The 20,218-nt window shown below is 43.1% G+C and overlaps 1 protein-coding gene across 1 annotated transcript in view; it reads left to right on the top strand.

Annotated features, from left to right (window-relative positions):
* The window catches only part of PGC (pepsinogen B), a gene marked incomplete at its 5' end in the record, with an annotated part of 17,739 nt that extends 368 nt beyond the window's left edge, over positions 1-17,371 (top strand). Inside the window, 8 exon segments of the mRNA NM_001032980.1 lie at positions 450-606; positions 4,812-4,929; positions 6,644-6,762; positions 9,758-9,957; positions 13,512-13,634; positions 14,993-15,140; positions 16,758-16,856; positions 17,087-17,371. Of these exon segments, the coding sequence (NP_001028152.1) occupies positions 450-606; positions 4,812-4,929; positions 6,644-6,762; positions 9,758-9,957; positions 13,512-13,634; positions 14,993-15,140; positions 16,758-16,856; positions 17,087-17,239 (1,117 nt within the window). The 3' untranslated portion in view covers positions 17,240-17,371.
* Between the last annotated feature and the right edge of the window lie 2,847 nt (positions 17,372-20,218).

Genomic DNA, 20,218 nt, shown 5'->3' with positions numbered 1-20,218 from the left:
AACAAAAGAGATATAGAAAGATGAATATCAATATAGAGGAAAGAACTTCATTGGACAGGGAGTTGGGAAACCTAGATTATAGACCTGAAATTTTTACTAACTAGGTGTATGACCTTAGGAAAATCTCTGACTTTTTTTTTCCACCTGTAAACACCTTCTGTCTTAGTATCAGTTCTAAAGCAGAAAGCAGTTCAAAGCAGAAAGGTGGTAAGGGTTAGGTGATGGGGGTTAAGTGACTTGCCCAGGGCCATGCAGCTAAGAAGTACTGGAGATCAGATTTGAACCCAGGACCTGCTATCTTTAGCTGGGCCCATTCTATAATTTGTTAGAGCTGGGTAAGTGTGGTGGGACAACTTCCTTGAAAGAGGGTATGATTTGGGTTCTTAAATCAAAGGGATCATTGAATAGAGATGGGGGATTTCTGATTTCTTGGGTTCACCTGTTCCTAGACAAATTCTGCATAAGGGCAAGTCCATCCGTGAGCGTATGGAAGAGAATGGTGTGCTGGAGGATTTTCTGAGGTACAACAAGAAAGCTGATCCAGCTGCTAAGTTCCTCTTCAACAAGGATGCTGTCGCTTATGAACCCATCACTAACTACTTGGATGTGAGTGCAATCCTTCTCATGCCAGGAGCAGTCAGGGACCCTCTCAGTTCCTCCTAGAATTCAGTGCTTCTATGGTGCTTCCAATCTAATTTCCCTTCCAGACTCTCTCTCTCCTGGTCACCATCTTGTTTTGCTTAGGTGTCCCCATTGTGGGATGCCATTTTTGAATTGTTGGGATAATGGAAACAGATAATTATATGGAGGTGAAACAAAAATCTGAAAATTAACAGAAAGATGTCATCTGCTTGGAAGGCATAGAACAAGTGCCTAGGATGCCAGTCTGGGTGGTAGGTGCTCCAGGGCTCAGGCCAGTACCACCCTCAATCTGGAAAAGTACAAAATGTTCATGTGAGTGCCCATGTCTCCCATCCTACTCTCTCTGACCTTGTGTCTGATTATTCTTAAGACCTCTGTTCCCAACCCAATTCACCAGGATATTGGTTTGTCATGAAGATGTACTTGTTGGGTTGTGATAGTCAACATATAAGGATTTAATAAAGAGTGTTTTTTTAAAAACAACTTTATTAAGTACTTAGGAACTGTGCTAGGTGCTGGGTATGTTGTTATAAAGTTGTTTCAGTTTTCTAATCCCATTTGGGTTTTTTTTTTAATTTATTTAATTAATTTAGAATATTATTCCTTGGTTACAAGATTCATGTTCTTTCCCTGCCCTCCTCCAAACTCCCTCATGTAGCCAACACACAATTCCACTGGGTTTTACATGTGTCTTGATCAAGATCCATTTCTATACCATTAATATTTGCACCAGGGTGATCATTTAGAATCTATATCCCCAATCATATTCCCTCAACCCTTGTGATCAAGCAGTTTTTCTTCTGTGTTTCTATTCCCACAGTTCTTACTTTGAATGTGGACAGTGTTCTTTCTCAAAAATCCCTCAGAATTCTCCTGGATTAGTAGAGAAATCCATTATGTTCAATTGTACCACAGTATATCAATCTCTGTGTACAATGTTCTCCTGGTTCTGCTCCTTTCACTCTGCATCACTTCCTGGAGGTTGTTCCAGTTCACATGGAATTCCTCCACTTTATTATTCCTTTGAGCACAATAGTATTCCATTACCCACAGATACCACAATTTGTTCAGCCATTTCCCAATTGAAGGGCATCCCCTCATTTTCCAATTTTTTTTGCCACCACAAAGAGCGCAGCTATGAATATTCTTGTACAGGTCTTTTTCCTTATTATCTCTTTGGGGTACAAACCCAGCAGTGCTATGGCTGGATCAAGGGGCAGACAGTCTTTTAGCACCCTTTGGGCATAGTTCCAAATTGCCCTCCAGAATGGCTGGGTCAATTCACAACTCCACCAGCAATGCATTAATGCCCCAACTTTGCCACATCCCCTCCAGCATTCATTACTTTCCTTTGCTGTCCTGTTAGCCAATCTGCTAGATGTGAGGTGATACCTCAGAGTTGCTTTGATTTGCATTTCTCTGATTATAAGAGATTTAGAACACTTTTTCATGTGCTTATTAATGGTTCTGATTTCTTTAACTGAGAACTGCCTATTCATGTTCCTTGCCCATTTATCAATTGCAGAATGGCTTGATTTTTTGTACAATTGATTTAGGTCTTTACAAATTTGAGTAATTAGACCTTTGTCATAGTTTTTTTGTTATAAAGATTTTTTCCCCAATTTGTTGCTTCCCTTCTAATTTTGGTTGCATTGGTTTTGTATGTACAACCCCTTTTTAATTTAATGTAATCAAAATTATTTACTTTACATTTTGTAATTTTTTAAAACTCTTGCTTTGTCTTAAAATCTTTCCTTTCTCCCCATTTGGGGTTTTCTTGACAAAGATACTAGAGTGGTTTGCATTCCCTTCTACAGCTCATTTTACAGATGAGAAAACTGAGGCAAATAGGGCTTAAGTGACTTGTCCAGCGTCACTCCCCATTCTCTGAGGCCAGTTTTGAGCTTATCATCTTGACTCCAGAGCTGGCACTCTATCCACTGTGCTGGGAAACAAAGGCAGATAAGGAATGTCCTCTAGGAATTCAGATGAGCACAATAGCTGTGTTTAAATATTTGAAGGGTGTTATTGTACAAAGATGGGTTCTTTGGCTCCAGAGAGCAGAAATTTTGAGTGGAAATTGCAAAGAAGAGAATTGAAGCTTGATGTTAGGAAAACCTTTTTAACAATTAGAATTGTGGAACCTTGGAATGGATTGCATCCAGAGTCCCCTCTGGGATCAATTTGGAACTATTCCCAAAGGATGCTAAAAGACTGTCTGCCCCTTGATCCAGCCATAGCACTGCTGGGTTTGTACCCCAAAGAAATAATAAGGAAAAAGGCATACAAGAATATTCATAGCTGCACTCTTTGTGGTGGCCAAAAATTGGAAAATGAGGGGATGCCCTTCAATTGGGGAATGGCTGAACAAATTGTGGTATATGTTGGTGATGGAATACTATTGTGCTCAAAGGAATAAGGGGGGAGTCCCCCACTCCTTGGAGATCTTCACAATCATTTGTTGTGGTATAGTATAATTAGCATTCCCCCTTTTTTAAACCCTTACTTTTTTGTTGTTATTGTTTTAGTATCAATTCCAAGACAGAAGTGTCAAAGGCTAGGCATTTGGGGTTAAGTGACGTGCACAGGATCATACTGCTAGCAGCATTCCTCTTGATTATTGGATGAATTGGACAGCTGCAGAGATACCTTCCAACACTCAGATTCCATGAGTGAACTTCCATTCCACAATGGGGGAGATTATGTATACAAAGAAGTGCATTCACAGTGTGAGATTAAAAATGAATGCTCAAAGTATTTATTATATAGGATTTAATAATAATAAAGTGAGTAAGAAAGGGGTTAGGGGGCATCTGGGTAGCTCAGTGGATTGAGAGCCAGGTCTAGAGATGGGAGATCCTGAGTTCAAATTTGGCCTCAGAGACTTCCCAGCTGTGTGACCCTGGGCAAGTCACTTAACCCCCATTGCCTAGCCCTTACCACTCTTCTTCCTTGGAACCAATACATAGCATTGATTCCAAGATGGAAGGTAAGAGTTTTTATTTGAAAAAAAAAAGAAAGGAATTAATTCAGCCAAGTGAGCAGAGCACAGAGCCAGAGAGACCCACACTTGCCTCACTTTACCAAAAACCCAAGCTCCAAAAGAGCCCCGCAGTGTGGATCTCAGTCAAATTTATCTTCCAAGCCTCCTATGTAAAATGAGGACATAATCGAAAAGGATGCCAAGTAAATGTAATTCAGGTGTAGCAAATTTCTATATGCACAGCAGCATGAAATCTTTACCATAACTCATTTCATATTATAAAGTTTACAAAGCACTTTCCCCCTAAGAGCCCCAAGGAAGCAGTTTAAGTGTTAGTTTCATCCCCATTCTATAGATGAAAAAAAGTTAAATGACTTGTTGGTGAGCTACTCTCAAAGCTAGGATTTGAACACAGGATCCCCCATTTCCAGTACAAGATACCTTCCACTCTATTTTATTACATATTTCCTTATTCTTTTTGCAAGATCAGGCTTAGGAAAATAGAGGTAGAAGTGTATTCTTCTGTGATAGCAAGAGAAAAAACAAGAACTTGGTAGGCAGGGACAGCTGGGTGACTCAGTGGATTGAGACCTAGGTCTAGAGTGGGAGGTAGAAAGGTACCTTTGAGGGTAGAAACTTGAGGCTTTTCTTTTTCTGGGTTTCCTCGGAGCTTTGCACAGTGCCCAGCTCATGGCTAACACTTAACAAAGATTGGTTTACTGACTAAATGACAAAAGGATGTGATGGAGGAACAATTAATATTTATTCAATGCTCTGGACCAGGGATTCATCCTAAAATTGAGGTCTTCAGAGGAGACAGAATGGGATGGGTGGCATAGGATTTGGAACAGGCATTTTTAAGCCTTTTCCATGGATTTCTTTACTCACTTCTGACTCCCCTTGGAATTGTTTGTTTTTCTTAAAAAACAAAAAAACAAACCAAAAACTTTTGTTTTTGCTTCATCTACATATACCATGATGACCCCCCACTTTCACCCCCCAGGCCAGTCTCCATAGTATTTTTTTTTCTTTTAAAAAAGAGGAGGAACAAACACTTCAGCAAAACCACCCAGTATGTGACCAGGTGGTGGGAGGTGAGCTGGTTTCTTGGGGACATGGGCATCCCCCAGGGCAACTCCATCCTATCTCCTCCAGGAGACATCCTCAAGGAATTTTGTTTTTGCAGTCTTTCTACTTTGGGGAAATCAGCATCGGCACCCCCCCTCAGAACTTCCTGGTCCTCTTCGACACAGGCTCCTCCAACCTGTGGGTGCCCTCCACCTACTGCCAGAGCCAGGCATGCTGTGAGTGCTCCCCACCACCACCTGGGGATGGGGAGGGAGGGAAAGGAGAGAAAGGGGAGGAGGGGGAGAGGAGAAGGAAATGGAGGGGGAGAGAAAGGAGGGAAAGGGGGAGAGAAGAGAGAAAAAGAGGGAAAAGGAGCAGAGAAGAGAAGGGAGGGAAAGGAAGGGGAAGGGAGAAAAAGGAGGGAAAGGGGGAGAGAAGAGAGAAAAAGAGGGAAAAGGAACAGAGAAGAGATGGGAGGGAAAGGAAGGGGAAGGGAGAAAAAGGAGGGGAGGGGAGGGAAGGGAAAGGAGGAGGGGAGAAAAAGGGAGGGGAGGGGGGAAAGGAGGAAAAGGGGAGGAGGGGAAAGGAGACAGGAATGGAGGGGGAGAGTAAAAGGGAGAAAGGGGGAGAGAAGCGAAGGGAGGGAAAGGAGGGGGAGGGGAAAGAAGAGAGAAAAGAGGGAAGGGGGCAGAGAAGAGAAGGGAAGGAAAGGAAGGGGAAGGAAGAAAAGGAGGGAAAGGAGGGAGAGGAGAGGGAAGGGAAAGGGGAAGGGAGAAAAGGGGAGGGGAGGGGGAAAGGAGGGAAAGGGGAGGAGGGGGAGAGGAGACGGGAATGGAGGGGGAGAGTAAATGGGAGAAAGGGGGAGAGAAGAGAAGGGAGGGAAAGGAAGGGGAAGGGAGAAAAAGGAGGGGGAGAGGAGGAAAGGAAGGGAACGGGGGAAGGGAGGAGAGGTAGGGGAGAGGGGGAAAGGAGGGAAAGGGAGGAGGGGAGAAGAAGGAGAGGGAGGGGAAACAGAGGACACGGAGACAGACAGAAAGAGAAAGTGGCAGAGACAAAGACAGACAGACAGAGAGGCAGAGAGACAGAGACAGAGAGAAGCAGATCGAGAGAAGACAGAGATAGAGACCCAGAGAGACTGAGAAGACATAGAGACACAGAGAGAAGACACACAGAGACAGACAGAGGCATAGATAGAGACAGAGACTGACCTATAGACAGACAGACAGACAGACAGAGACAAAGAGCGCGAGAGCGCGAGAAAGCACGTTATTGGAGGGCTCTGAATGACCGGGTTTTGTTTGGAAGGTAGTCTCGGAGGTGTAGGCGCTGGGGGGCGTGGGGGCGGGACTGGCTGAGACCTCCGGTCCTCCTTGGGATTTGAGGTGGGTCTTGAAGAAAGGAGGGGAAAACCTGGAGGCAGAGGTGAGAAGGGGGGAACATTACAAACTTGAGGGAGGGCAAGAGAAAATCCTGTCTCTCCCGATTGAGACGGAGTGATTTAGTTCAATGCCAAGTACATAGTAGGCACTTCATAAATGCTGATTGATGTTCCGGAAACAGTAGGGAGGCTCGTGCAGTGCTTGACACACAAGAGGCGCGCAATACATGCCTGCTGACCTACTGACGTTCAGAAAACTGTTAGGAGGGAAGTGCGCAGTGCCTAGTATACAGCAGGCGTTTAATAAGTGCTCTCTGACTGACTGACAGACTCGTCAGGAGAACAGCCAGGAGGCGGGTGTAAATGGATCACAGCGTACGTGGGGCGTCGTAGGGGGAAAAGCTGGGGTGGGGAGAGGGTTCTGAGAGGGCTGCGGACGTCCCACGCTGGAGTGGTGTGGTTGAGGTAGGCGCCGGGCACACAGCGGGGGGCTGGCGGCGCGGAGGGCTGACGGTCCCGGAAAGTGGCCCCGCGCCCCGGAGATGCCCATGCCTCCTTGTGTCTCTCTCCAGCCAATCACAATAGGTTCAGCCCCAGCCAGTCTTCCACCTTCACCAACGGCGGGCAGACCTACACGCTGTCCTACGGGAGCGGTAGCCTGACAGTTGTGCTGGGCTACGACACCGTGACCGTGAGTAGCCTCGCTCACGCTCGCTTCACGGCTCCGCACTGGGCCACGGCCACGGCCGCAGCCACGGCCACGGCCACGACCACCGCCGAGCCTGCGAACCCTGCCCCCAAGGAAGCACAAGGGGGAGCCCAAAATACCGCGGAAAGCGGCGGGAGCGTCCCGAAACTCAAGTTCAAGTTCGCCCTCAGGCGGCTTGAGATGTGGGGCCTGTCAGTTAACCGCTAGCTGCCTCAGTTTCCCCAGCTGAACGGGGGAATCACCGTGGCACCAACCTCCCGTTCTGGGCTGTTCAGAGTCAAATGAGACCTGCTTAGCGCAGTGGGCGCATTTATCACCCCTCCCCACTTATCCATAATGAGACTCTGAGAGGACCCACGGAATCATGGATTCTTAGAAGTCAGACATTCGGGAAGTCAGCTAGTCACTAGATTCAAGGATCTCTTCTATAGCATCTAAGCCACCTGCCTTTTTTTCCTTTCAATAATTGATTTTTTTCTCTTAAAAATTTTAAATAATTGATTTTTCTCTTCTTTTTAAAATTTTTGTAAAAAATATTTTATTTTTTCTTTCAAAAAATTTCAATAATTGTTTTTCTCTTTTTTCCTTTTTTTTAAAACTCTTACCTTATCTTCGAATCAATACTATGTATTTATTGGTTCTAAGGCATAAGAGTGGTAAGGGCTAGGCAATGGGGGGTCAAGTGACTTGCCCAGGGTCACACAGCTAAGAAGTGTCTACCCAGCTGCCTCCTTTCCTTTTTCTTTAAAAAAGTTTTCAATAATAGATTTTTAAAAAAATATTTTTCAGCATCCAGGACAGGTAGTTTTTGTTTTTATTTTGTTTTGTTTTACTTGCTATCTTTCAGCATCCAGGACAGGTAGTTAAAAAAAACAAACAAACCCAACACCTTGATTTAAAAAAATGATATCTTTCAGTATAAATGATGAATGATTTTTTAAAATGATTTTTTAAAACCCTTACTGTCTTAGAAACAATTTTATGTTTTGGTTCAAGGCAGAGGTGTGGTAAGGGCTAGGCAATGGGGGTTAAGTGACTTCTCTGGAGTCATCCAGTTAGGAAGTATCTGAGGCCAAATTTGAACCCAGGCTCTGGACCTGGCTCTTGATTTACTGTGCTACCTTGGTGCCCTCTTAAATGATTTTTAATTGAAATCTTTCAGCATCCAGGACAGATATTAAATTAAAATTTTATTTATCTTATTTTTATTGATATATTTTGTTTTAAATCACCTGTATTTCTCCCCCTCCCCCCTTTCTTTTTCCTAGAGAGACATCTCTTATAATGAAAATTAAAAAGGGGGGGAACCTAACTCATTGAAACTAACCAACATACTGGAAAAATCTGACTTTATATGCAATGTTCCACACCTATAATCTCCCACCACAGCAAAGAAGTGGAGTGGGGAGTGGTTCAGGAACTATCTGCTTATTTCTAGTGACCTTTTAGGCATCCTCTTCCAAGATTGGACAATTCTAGTAGAGAATTCTTAGTGTGGTAGATCCAGAGGTGTGCTAGTAAATGTTTAACAATTGGATCTCTGGGGGAAAAGTCGGCATGACACACTTTCAAATTTAATCTGTAGGGGAAGCTAGGTGGCTCAGATTTAGAGGTAGGATTAGAGAGGAAAGGTCCCAAATTCAAATTTGACCTTAGACACTTCCTAGCAGTGTGACCCAGGAGAAGTCACTTAATCTCCATTGTTTAACCCTCACTGCTCTTCTGCCTTGGAACCAATACACTGTATTGATTTTAAGATGGAAGGTAAGGGCTTAAAACAAAATTTAATCTGCATTATGAACATTTTTTCCATTGCTTTCTTAAGTCTAGACAGTTGACAAAATAATAAATTAAAGTCCTGATGTGTAGCATTTGCCTGGGAAAATGTAACTGAACCCAAAGTTCTGAGCTGATCCCACCATTTTTGTTGGGGGTAGATGGCTTAGTAGAGGTGGTCCAGGTCTGTGATTTCATCAGATTCAAGAACTCCTTGGTATGGAAACTCTTTGCTGGGATAAATGAGTAACTTGTTACTTTATAGTCTTAGAGAGTATCTTATCATAGAGAAATTAGATGACTTGTCCATAGTCACACAGGTTCTATGCTTCAGAGGCAGGAAGAGATGACTGACTTTCTTGACTCCAAAGGCAGCACTTAATCCAATATTCTGCCTTGTCTTTCAGACATCCTTATATTGAGCCAAATATTGCCCCCATGTCACTTCCACTCATTGGTCCTAGTTCTCCCTTATGGAGAAACAGAATAAATCAATGGATTCTCTTTTCTATATGATGGTACAAGTCTTAGGTGACTTCAAATATTTCAATTCCCCCCTCTTAAATCCTCTCTAGGATTAAAAAAAATGATTCCCCATAGGACCATGGATTTAGAACTAGAACGAACTTTAGGTTCTTCTTTTTTTTTTTTTAACCTAATTGCCTCATTTTACAAATGAGGAAACTGAAGAGGTAAAAGCAGAAATAACTTGGCCAAGATTACACAGGTACTAAACAAAACCTGAATTTAAATCGAGGCTCTGCAACTCCAACTCAAAAACTCAACTTGTTCCATCACTTCATGCTGATAGGCTTTCATTTGCCTTTGAGTCTCACATCCAGAAGTCCCATCAGGTTTCCAGGGCAAGGGGGCAAATGGTCCTTCTCTGCTCCATCCTTGATGGCGTCATTTGGAAATGGTCAGACCAAAGGTCAGCTATGGTCCAGCCCTGGAAGAGGCCCCACACATAATGCTTCTGATTTTCCCAGGAGAGATTTGGGGCTCTTAAAGTTTCTAGCCTTGCCTTCTGGAGCTGGGCTTGATTTAATTCCTATATTTATTTGTTAAGCTTTATTTAATTCCTCATAGACCCACTGCTTGCTTTCCTTTGCTTAACCATCTGGGTTCTCTCTGGTCTCAAGGTCCTGAAGCTCATTTGTGGGGTGAGGGGTTGGACTATAATTCTTTCATCAATCCACAGGTTCAGAACATCGTTGTCAGTAACCAGGAGTTTGGCCTGAGTGAGAGTGAGCCCACCAGCCCCTTCTACTATTCCGACTTTGATGGGATTTTGGGAATGGCTTACCCAGCAATGGCTGTAGGCAATTCTCCCACAGTGATGCAGGGGATGTTGCAGCAGGGGCAGCTCTCGGAGCCCATTTTCAGCTTCTACTTCTCCCGGTAAGAGCTCACTTTCCACTGGGCAGGGTCAAGGACCAAGACTTCTGGGGGATTTAGGGCCTCAGTGTACCTAGAGCTCCAGGTACTATTCTTCATTCAGAAAGGCTAGTTGGTACAGTGCCTAGACTGCTGGACCCTGTGTTCTAATCCTGTCTCAGACACTTACCAGTTGTTTGAACCCTGGGCAAGTCAGGATTTGAATTGGGGTTATGGGACTCAAAATAAAAAAATTCTTTCTGTGACATCATATTCATATGCTTAGCCTGAAACCAGTCCCCTTTGCTCTAGGGTAGAGTTTCACTCCTAGAAGTGAAACCATGTTGCCAGGCATGGGGGGTAGATATAACTCAACCTCAGTTTCCTCCTCTGTGAAATGAGAATCATTTCACTACCCAGTAAAGCTGGGCTCTGGAGCAGAGTTAAGAAAATTCATCTTTCTTTCCTTTTTGCAGAAATGGCGAAATTTGGCTTATGTGATGGTTGGGTTTGCTGAATTGATTTTTTCCTTTATTTTTAAATTTTTGGCAAAATGGATGATGGTTTACTAGGTAGAGTAGCAGAGCGCCTACCTTCCAAGGTTGTTGTGTGGATCAAAATATGATAATGATGTAAAACATTTTGAAAACTTTGAAGCATTATGTAAATGCTATTGTTATCATCATCATCATCATCATCATCATTGTAGGAGGTAGATGGGTGACTCATTGGATAGAGTGCTAGGCTTGGAATCAGGAAGATCTGAGTTCAAATGTGGCCTTGGATATTTCCTATCTTTGTGACCCTGGGTAAGTCACTTAACCTCTGATTGCCTGACAAAAGGATCCACTAGATCCATTGGAGAAGGAAATGATGAACCACTGGAGTTTCCTTCCCAAGAAAACCCCATAGGGTAGCTATGGTCTGTGGGGTCATGAAGAGTTGGATATGACTGAGCAACTGAACAACCACAACAGTTATTAATATTATTATTACAAAAGGCTACTCTGTGTGTCAGAATGAGACGTGAGTGGTCTCCATTTTACAGATTAGGTATGTTTCTAAAAGTTGTGTATAAATTGAACTCATTTAAAATCTAACATTACGGTATAAGCAGATGAATCATTTTGCAACATAAAAAAAAATCCAACCTTTGCAAAGTGAATCACTTCCCAATGATGACCTCTTTGGTACTTTTGGATTTTCATGTATTGATTTTGCTTAAAGCGCTTAAAAACCTCTCCGAGAATTTAACATCCAAAGGATCCTATGTCTATTTGTAAGAGTTGTCATTCAGGCACTACAGAAGATGAATTTAGGGGGGCAGCTGGGTAGCTCAGTGGATTGAGAGCCAGGTCCAGAGATGGGAAGTCCTAGATTTAAATCTGACCTCAGACACTTCCTAGCTGTGTGACCCTGGACAAGTCACTTGACCTCCATTGCCCAGCCCTTACTACTCTTCTGCTTTGGAGCCAATACACAGTATTGATTCTAAGATGGAAGGGTTTAAAAAATTTTTTTTGAGAGCCAGGCTCAGAGGCAGGAGGACATGGGTTGAAATCTAGCCTTAGATCCTTCCAAGCTGTGTGACCCTGGGCAAGTCACTCTCATTGCCTAGTCCTTACCACTCTTCTGCCTTGGAACCAATCCATAGTATTAATTCTAAAATGGAAGACAAGGGTTTAAAAAAATGGGGCCTTTCTGTTCAACCAACTATAGGGCAAGCCTATTGCCATTTGAAGGGAATCTGCAAACCTGGCCATGAACTCCAAGTAGAAAATTGCTCTCCACAGTCAGCCTGAGCCTACCCCAAATGTCACAGTATCTAAAGAGCCCCTAATCCATGTCCCCCCCACTCCGGGGTGTTTTTCAGTAAGACATTCCAGCCCTAGGGCAGAGAGCCAATAGAGACAAGGCCAGCATGAAGTCATCTCGCCCCACCAAGGTACCAAGGGCAGGGTCAATCTCTGAAGAACACACTCAGAATTTGTGTCAGGTCTAGCTCCAAGTGACCCTGGAGACATTTCTTCATCCAGACTTCAGTTCTAAGGTGTCCTCTATAGAGTTTGCTTTCAAGGACATTATTGTTGGTTCCCAGTCCTGTTTCTTCTTTTCTGGGTCAGTGACTGGCCAACCTGCCTAACTCTGATCTTGGGCTTCCCAGTCAGCTAATGCCCAGTATTTTATCACTCCTGCCCCTCTTAAATCAGGCTTAGCCAGTTTAATGAGCATCCATAGGAGTAATGATTCTTTCTTCTTCTTTCTTTCTTCTTCTTCTTCTTCTTCTTCTTCTTCTTCTTCTTCTTCTTCTTCTTCTTCTTCTTCTTCTTCTTCTTCTTCTTCTTCTTCTTCTTCTTCTTCTTCTTCTTCTTCTTCTTCTTCTTCTTCTTCTTCTTCTTCTTCTTCTTCTTCTTCTTCTTCTTCTTCTTCTTCTTCTTCTTCTTCTTCTTCTTCTTCTTCTTCTTCTTCTTCTTCTTCTTCTTCTTCTTCTTCTTCTTCTTCTTCTTCTTCTTCTTCTTCTTCTTCTTCTTCTTCTTCTTCTTCTTCTTCTTCTTCTTCTTCTTCTTCTTCTTCTTCTTCTTCTTCCTCTTCTTCCTCTTCTTCTTCTTCCTTTTCTTCTCCTCCTATCTTTCATTTTAGAATCAGTACTATGTATTGGTTCCAAGGCAGAAGAGAGGTAAGGGCTAGGCAATGGGGGTCAAGTGACTTGCCCAGGGTCACACAACTAGGAAGTGTCTGAGGCCAGATTTGAATCCAGGACCTCCCATCTCGAGGCCTGGCTCTCAATCTACTGAGCCACCCAGCTGCCCCCTATAGTGAATATTTCTTGATTATTACTTTTGTAGTAATAGAAATTAATATACATGAACCAAATGAAACAGAATCAACTAATCTTAATTCATAATATGATTAGGAGTGATTGGATTTGGTCAGATAGCCTGGTAGATTCTCTTTATGTTAGACTGTAGAATTTGTCAGGACCTACCTTTGTCTGATCACAGCTAAAGGGTCTCTGCCCTGGGCCTATCCATCTCTGCCCCAAGTTTAATCATTCACATTTCACATGACAGGGATGCCATAAGGGTCAGTGGAAAGTCCCTGGTTGCTTGAAGAGCCCCTTAGTCTCCGGTCACTTCCCCTGATTGGCCAACATTGGGCAGATCTTGACATTCTCAACTCTATGTCTCGGCCTGCCTTGACCTTCCAGGTCCTGCCTCCCAGCCAGTGACAGGAGTTGGTAGCCTAACCCTGCTTGACTCCAATCCTCCACTGAGAATGTCTGTTTAGTTCTGTTACACCCTCAAAGGTCTTGTACTTAGAGATCTGGGATTAAGGGTTACCAATTTTGTATCTGGAGGAAAAAGGGATCTCAGATCATGAGGAAAGTCTGGAATCCCATTTGTTGAAGGGGTCCAACTTGCTTTAATAAATAGCCATTGCCCCCGAGCTCTGCCCAAGTTGTTTTTAATGCAGGTCGGACACATTTCTGCTGGTCCCCCCTGGAAGCCCTCCTAAAGCCTGGTGCCAGAGGAAGGGATCAGCCACCTGGACTCACCATGTTCTTTCTCTGTTCTCAGTCAACCAACTCATCAGTATGGAGGGGAGCTGATCCTGGGAGGTGTGGACCCTCAGCTCTACTCTGGCCAGATCACCTGGACCCCCGTGACCCAGGAAGTTTACTGGCAGATCGGCATTGAGGAGTAAGTGGCCGCATTGAGCTGTCCAGGAACCAAGAAATAGTGTTTCCAGGACCATCTCCTTTTGAGCAACTGCCTTCGGGTCTCTTTAGTGCTGCACAAACTTTAAAGTGCTTTATGATGTTAGCAGAGATTTCTTGGGTGTGGAAGAAAGGGAGGTGGGTAATGGGGGCATTTTCTCCTCTGCCCTGGTGATGATTGAAGATCTTTTTAAGGACTTCACAGTCTCTTTAGTGATTAAAAGGCTTAGGTGGGTCTGAACTCTTGGTCCTCTGACCTCTAACCCTTTAAATTATACTACTACTGGCAACGGTGTAAATGTTTAACAACCAGCTCTCTGTGTGACTCATTTTTAAGTTTAATCTGCATTATTAACATTTTTTTTCATTGCCTTCTTAAGCCTAGACAAAAACCAAAATAATAAATCATGGCCTGATTTGTAGAATTGGCTGATTTCTAATCAGTTAGCAATCTGTAGCTGTTTCGAACAGACTCTAGTATACCCCTGGCTGGACACCTGAATCTTAATAAACCAACAGATTGGTTGTCTTGGGCCTTTTGAATCTGGGTCCCTGCCCTAGGTTTTCTGAATCTCAGTTTCCCTATCTGTAAATGGGAATAAGAACACCTACTCTGCTTTACCTTACGAGGTAGTAAGATAACGTCAGCAAAAGCTCTTTGGAAACTATCACACTTTTTATAACTTTAATGCATTTTTAAGTTTATAATTCTCAATAAGATTTTAATCATTCTCAAAAATCTTTATTAGCTCTTCCTTGCCCACAGAGTCAAATCCAAATGCCTTTGCCTCGTGTTCAAGGCTCTCACAAACTTTCCCAGTTTATTTGTCCTTTCCCTATTCCCATACCCTCTACCAGAAATTCTCCCCCCCTCACCCCATCTAACCACTCTTGTTCATCCTCTATGACTGGCTTAAATACTTCCCCCTTCATGAAGCCAACCCTGATCCACCACCTAGCTGTAATGTGGCCACTCATGAGCCATGAAACCCAGAACAAGTCACCTGACCTTTTTTTGTTTACCATTTCCCTTGCAGTAGAATCAAATATTTGGACTAGATACTCTCAAAGACTTCAAATAATTCTTAAATTCTTCGGCTTTGGGACTCTGCTCCATCCTGGCCCATGATGACTTGTCCTTCCTTTGAATGTCTATAGTACTTGTCCAGTACTCACTCTCTTGTGCTTAGCATATATTGATCTAGTTAATGCTCCATGTATATAGCCTGCCATTTCTCCAGCAGAATGACAGGATTTCAGGACGGCTTAGGTGGAGAAGGGCCATGGCTTCTGGCCTGGTTTAAGGAGTCTGACAGCCTTGGGGTCTGTTCTCCCCTTCAGGTTTGCCATTGGTAACCAGGCCACTGGCTGGTGTTCCCAGGGCTGCCAAGCCATTGTGGATACCGGAACCTTCCTTCTGGCTGTTCCTCAGCAGTACATGAGTGCCTTCCTGCAAGCAACAGGAGCCCAGCAGGCTCAGAATGGTGATGTGAGTGACCACAGGCTGAGGGTGTCTCTGGAGGTCTGACATGAGCTGACAGGAAGAGACTGAACTCAGCCTGTGAAGAGCAGCAGTGGGGGTGGAGGGTGCAGGTTTGGGAATCCTTGAGACCATGGGTAAGAGGACAACAGTCAAAGCAGTTGGAAACCTTTCCTAGGGGAATGGATATGCTTTCTGAGAATGGAGCATCCCTGGATGGGCAGGAGCTGGCTGTTCAGTGTGCTACCAGTATATGATGATGTAGAGTACCAAAACTAGATTCCTCCATTGTAAGTAGAGTCATCTAAAAGAGTGAGCCATCTTAGCCATGTGGTCCATCTAGACTGACTGTAAAAATGAGATGAGGTGAGAGGCTGAGGGAGGAGTAAAGGAAAGGAGGCAGGGAGAGGGAGAAAGGGGAGAGAGGAAGAGGCACATACACAAAGGAGAGACAGAGAGAGGGAGAGAGAAGAGGGAGAAAGGGAAAAAGGAGAGAGAGAGAGGAGAGAAGAAAGGAGAGAGGAAGAAGGAGGCAGAGAGGGAGAGAAAGGAAGAGAGAGGGAAAGAGAGGCAGAGAGGGAGAGAGAGAGAAAAAGAGAGAATAAGATTGTTCATTGACATTTCTGTGAAGTAACTTTTACCTCACAAGGATATTGAGAATTTTAGACTGGAAAACAGAAAACTTTGTCAGAAGGTTGGGTAAGAATGGAGGAGGGGGAGAGGGAAGAATTAATTGCTATCTTCAAATATTTGAAGGGTTGTCATGCGGAAGATAGACTAGATTTGTTCTGCTTGGCCCTAGGGACCAGAAGAGTGGGGAAATTAAGGATTTTGGACTTGCTATAAGGGCTAACTTCCTCACAATTACAGTCATTTCAATGTGGAATAAGAAATCTTTGGAAGTCATAAGTTTCTGTCCCTCGAAGTCTTCAAGAGAAGGCTGGACAGCCTCTTCCTGGAAACATCATTGAGGGAATTTTTTGCTCAGGCGCAGGTTTTTGTAGGCAGCCTCTGAAGCCTCTAACAATTTTGAAATTATGTGTTTCTCAGGGCTGGGTTATTTATCAAGCATGGCAGGAAAGGTAGAGCTAGCTGCTTTCTCACTCAAGTCCTGCACATTTTTTTCTCTCTGGAAGAAGCCTAGACGAACAGGGCCCCTTCTGTAGATAATTAAGATATTATAAAATATCATATGATATTCTAATATATATTTAATATACAATATACCATTGGTTTGCAATGACAAGGACATAGTCTTATGTGTATGTCTACATTTGTATGTAACGCAGGTGAGTGTGCCTGAGTGGGCACTCATATCTTTTGCTATTTAAATTAGAGGTCTCTGAGATCAGAGATTGGGTGGGCCCTTTTTTTGTTTATGACGGTCTATTTCCACATTAAAAATTCCAGGATTCTGCTTGTGACTGTTTGGAGATGCAAGGCAAGGAAGGATCAGGGTCGTTAGTCTTCTTGTGAACCAGTGATATAGCTTACTAATCATTTTTTCTGGAGGTGCTGGAGGAGGAGGGGTGAGGGAATCTGACAGGATGACTCATGATGGGGGTAATGGGTGGGCAGTCCCTTACTCTCTAGTTCAAGTCCCGTATCTGCTTATTCCTTCCTTAGTTTATGGTCAACTGCAACTACATCCAGGATATGCCCACCATCACTTTTGTCATCAATGGGTCCCAGTTCCCTCTGCCTCCCTCTGCTTATGTCTTCAATGTAAGTATCCATCGCCCAGGCTTATTAGGGATTAAGGAGGAAGGTGAGCCTGGACGGCCCTTTCTTTGTCCCAGATATCATTTTAGCAGCTCTGAGAATCAGTCAGAGGAGATCAGCTGAGGACAAACAAGGCCTCAGAGGTCTAGGGAGCCATGGGATGGGGAAGTTCCCTGGGAAAGGGGCCTCCAAAGGCAGGTTTGGTTAAGTCTTTCCTTTTTCTCATTGTACAGAACAATGGTTACTGCCGGCTTGGGATTGAGGCCACTTATCTGCCCTCCCCCAATGGGCAGCCTCTGTGGATTCTGGGTGATGTCTTCCTCAAGGAATACTACTCCGTCTATGACATGGCCAACAACAGGGTTGGCTTTGCCTATTCTGCCTAGACTCTCTCTTCCTGACTCCTCTCAGGGTGCTTATGGAGAACACTTAAAGTTTATGTAGACATGTCAAGTTCCTCTCAATGATTTTGAATGTAATGTTCTCTTACCTTCTAAAATAAAATTTAAAACTTTCAACATCTTTGGCTTTTGTTGGTCAATCTCCAAATTTAAACTGCAGCAATATTCCTGAAATAAAGCCTCTTGGTGGTTTGTGTGTGTGTGTGTGTGTGTGTGTGTGTGTGTGTGTGTGTGTGTGTGTGTTTAATTACATATGAGTTCATTGGCATAAGGAATTCCAGATGAAGAAACTCCCTTCACTGATGTGTGTTGGCATCTGTTTTACAGCTTATATACCATGTGACCTTGGACAAGTCACTTTAACTCCCTGGGTCTCAGTTTTCTCATCTATTAAAAGGAGGATTCAGACTAGAGTAAAGTTTCTTAATCTCTGACTCATGAACTTATTTTAAAGAAAAGTTTTGGTAACTATATTTCAATAAAATTGGTTTTCTTTGTTAATCCTATACATTTTATTTCATGCAATTAAAAGCATTCATCTGAGAAGGGGTCCATAGGTTTTGCCCGATGGCCAAAAGGGTCCACAGCACAAGGAAGGTTAAAGACTCCTGGAGTAGATAGATGATGAAGCCCCTTTCAGTTCAGCCAGTCAATCAATAAACATTTCTTGAGCACCTTCTATGGGCCAGGCACTGGGGATACCAAAAGACACAACAGACTGTTCCAGCCCTGAAAGAACTTATGATCTAATGAACTGTAGCTCTGTGATCTTCTAATCAAATATTTCTTTATATGGATGGAGCTAGAGACTGGTTTGGGGCCATCAGGAAGTTGACCTACTCAGGATCACATGGTCAGTGTATTTTGGTGGCAAAATTTGAACCCAGATTCCTGAGTAATTTCTTGAGCTAATAGTAAATAAACCAATATAGGGTACGTACTTGTACAAGAGAGACTCAAGTCATGTGTACCCTGATTTCATTGCTCTCCTGAATCCTTACTTTGACTTGATTTGAGAAAAGGAAGCCACATGGACAACCCTACCTCAGGCAACCAGCTCTATCCAGGTAGCAGGCTAGTCCTCAGTGGCCTGTAGAAATGAAGTGTGGTATGGGGTACACAAGGGTAGCTGGGGAGGAGAGAGAGGAGGAAGAGATAGAGAAGGAGGGAAGTAAAAAGGGATGAAGGGAGGGAGGAAGAGAGAGAGAAAGAACGATAGGTATTGCCAATAGATTCCTTGGTGTTACTGGAAAGGACTCTCTAGAACTGCCTTGGGATAACCAGACCTGAAGTATTCTTGGATCAGGCTGAGTTGAAGCCAGCTGGAACTGCCTGGAAAGAAAACTGTTAAATCTTCTTTTTTTCCTTAAAAAAACAAAACCAAACTCTTACCTTTAGTTTTAGAATGGCTACAAATATAGGTTCTAAGGCAGAAGAGGGCTAGGCCAATTTGGATGGAGTGGCTTGCCCAGGGTTATACAGCTAGGAAGTGTCTGAGGGCAGATTTGAACCTAGGACTTTCCGTCTCTAGGCCTGGTTCTCAATCCACTGAGCTACCCAGCTGCCCCCCAAAATACTTTATTTTAAAAATATTTTTCTCTGGTTACATGATTCATATTCTCTTCCTCCCCTCTTCTATCCCCCCCTCCTGGAGCTGACAAGCAATTCCACTGGATTATACATGTATTATCACTCAAAACCTATTTCCATATTATTCATTTTTGTCATATAGTAAATGTTTAAAACCAAAACCCCAAATCACATACCCATATAAACAAGTGATAAATCATATGTTTTCTCTTGCGTTTCTACTCCCACAGTTCTTTCTCTCAATGTGGAGAGTGTTCTTTCTTATAAGTCCCTTTGGATTACCCTGGATCATTGCATTGCTCTTAGTAGCAAAGTCTATCACATTTGATCAGCTCACGATGTTTCTGTTACTGTATACAGTGCTTTTTTGGTTCTGCTCATTTCACTCCATATCAGTTTGTATAGGTCCTTTCAATTTTTATAGAAATCAAGTGATTCACCATTCCTTATAGCACAATAGCATCCCATCACCATCATATAGAGTGCTGCCTCACTATCATGGGAATTGTGTTCCAGAGATCCCCGTGATAGGTGAAAATTTGCAAAGTAGCGGCATGATATTTATTTTATTACTCTTTGACAGTGAGCATCTTCTTCTGGCACTTGGGTTCATTGCCAGAAGCTTTAGAAGGCGCAGAACTTTTGGGTGGCATAGGGCTTGAAATAAATGTAAACTTTTGTGAAAACTTCACAAAAATAAAACATCCCAGCAACACTACAAGCAGCAATCAGACATCAATGTGAAATGGATAAGGAGAGATGCAGAACACATGGCACAGTGAAGGAGAGCAAACAGACTGATGCTACAGTCACTAAGCCAATCAGCACCTAGGATACAGAATTTGCTGCTGTGGTTGGTTGTGGTTTCATTCCATCAACCAATAGCATGCATGTACAATCTCATATTGGCAAACTTGTGCAAGTGGTAGTGGTGTACTGCATTTTCATTGTGTACAGTATGGTATTCATCTGTAATATTCTGCAATATAGCAAAAACTCCAAGATACAGAATTAGATATATATTTTTAAAACCCATGACATGGGGAAGCCACAATAAGTGAACCATGATATAGTGAAGGATGACTGTACCATAATTTGTTCAGCCATTCCCCAATTGAGGGACATTCCCTTATTTTCCAATTTTTTTGCTACTACAAAAAGTGGAGTTATAAATATTTTTGTATAAACAGATCTTTGTCCATTAAAAAAAATCTCTTTGTGTTACAAACCTAGTAGCTGGTTCAAAGGGCATGCATTCTTTTAAAGCCCTTTGGGCATAATATCAAATTGCCCTCCAAAATGGTTGGATCAATTCAGATTTCTACCAGCAATATGTCCCAATTTTGCCACATCTCCTCCAATATTTAATATTTT

This window comes from Monodelphis domestica, chromosome 2, assembly GCF_027887165.1.
Source record: "Monodelphis domestica isolate mMonDom1 chromosome 2, mMonDom1.pri, whole genome shotgun sequence".
Lineage (NCBI taxonomy): Eukaryota > Metazoa > Chordata > Mammalia > Didelphimorphia > Didelphidae > Monodelphis > Monodelphis domestica.
Note: the sequence above shows the minus strand (reverse complement) of the source record. Positions and strands in the feature narration are given on the sequence as shown.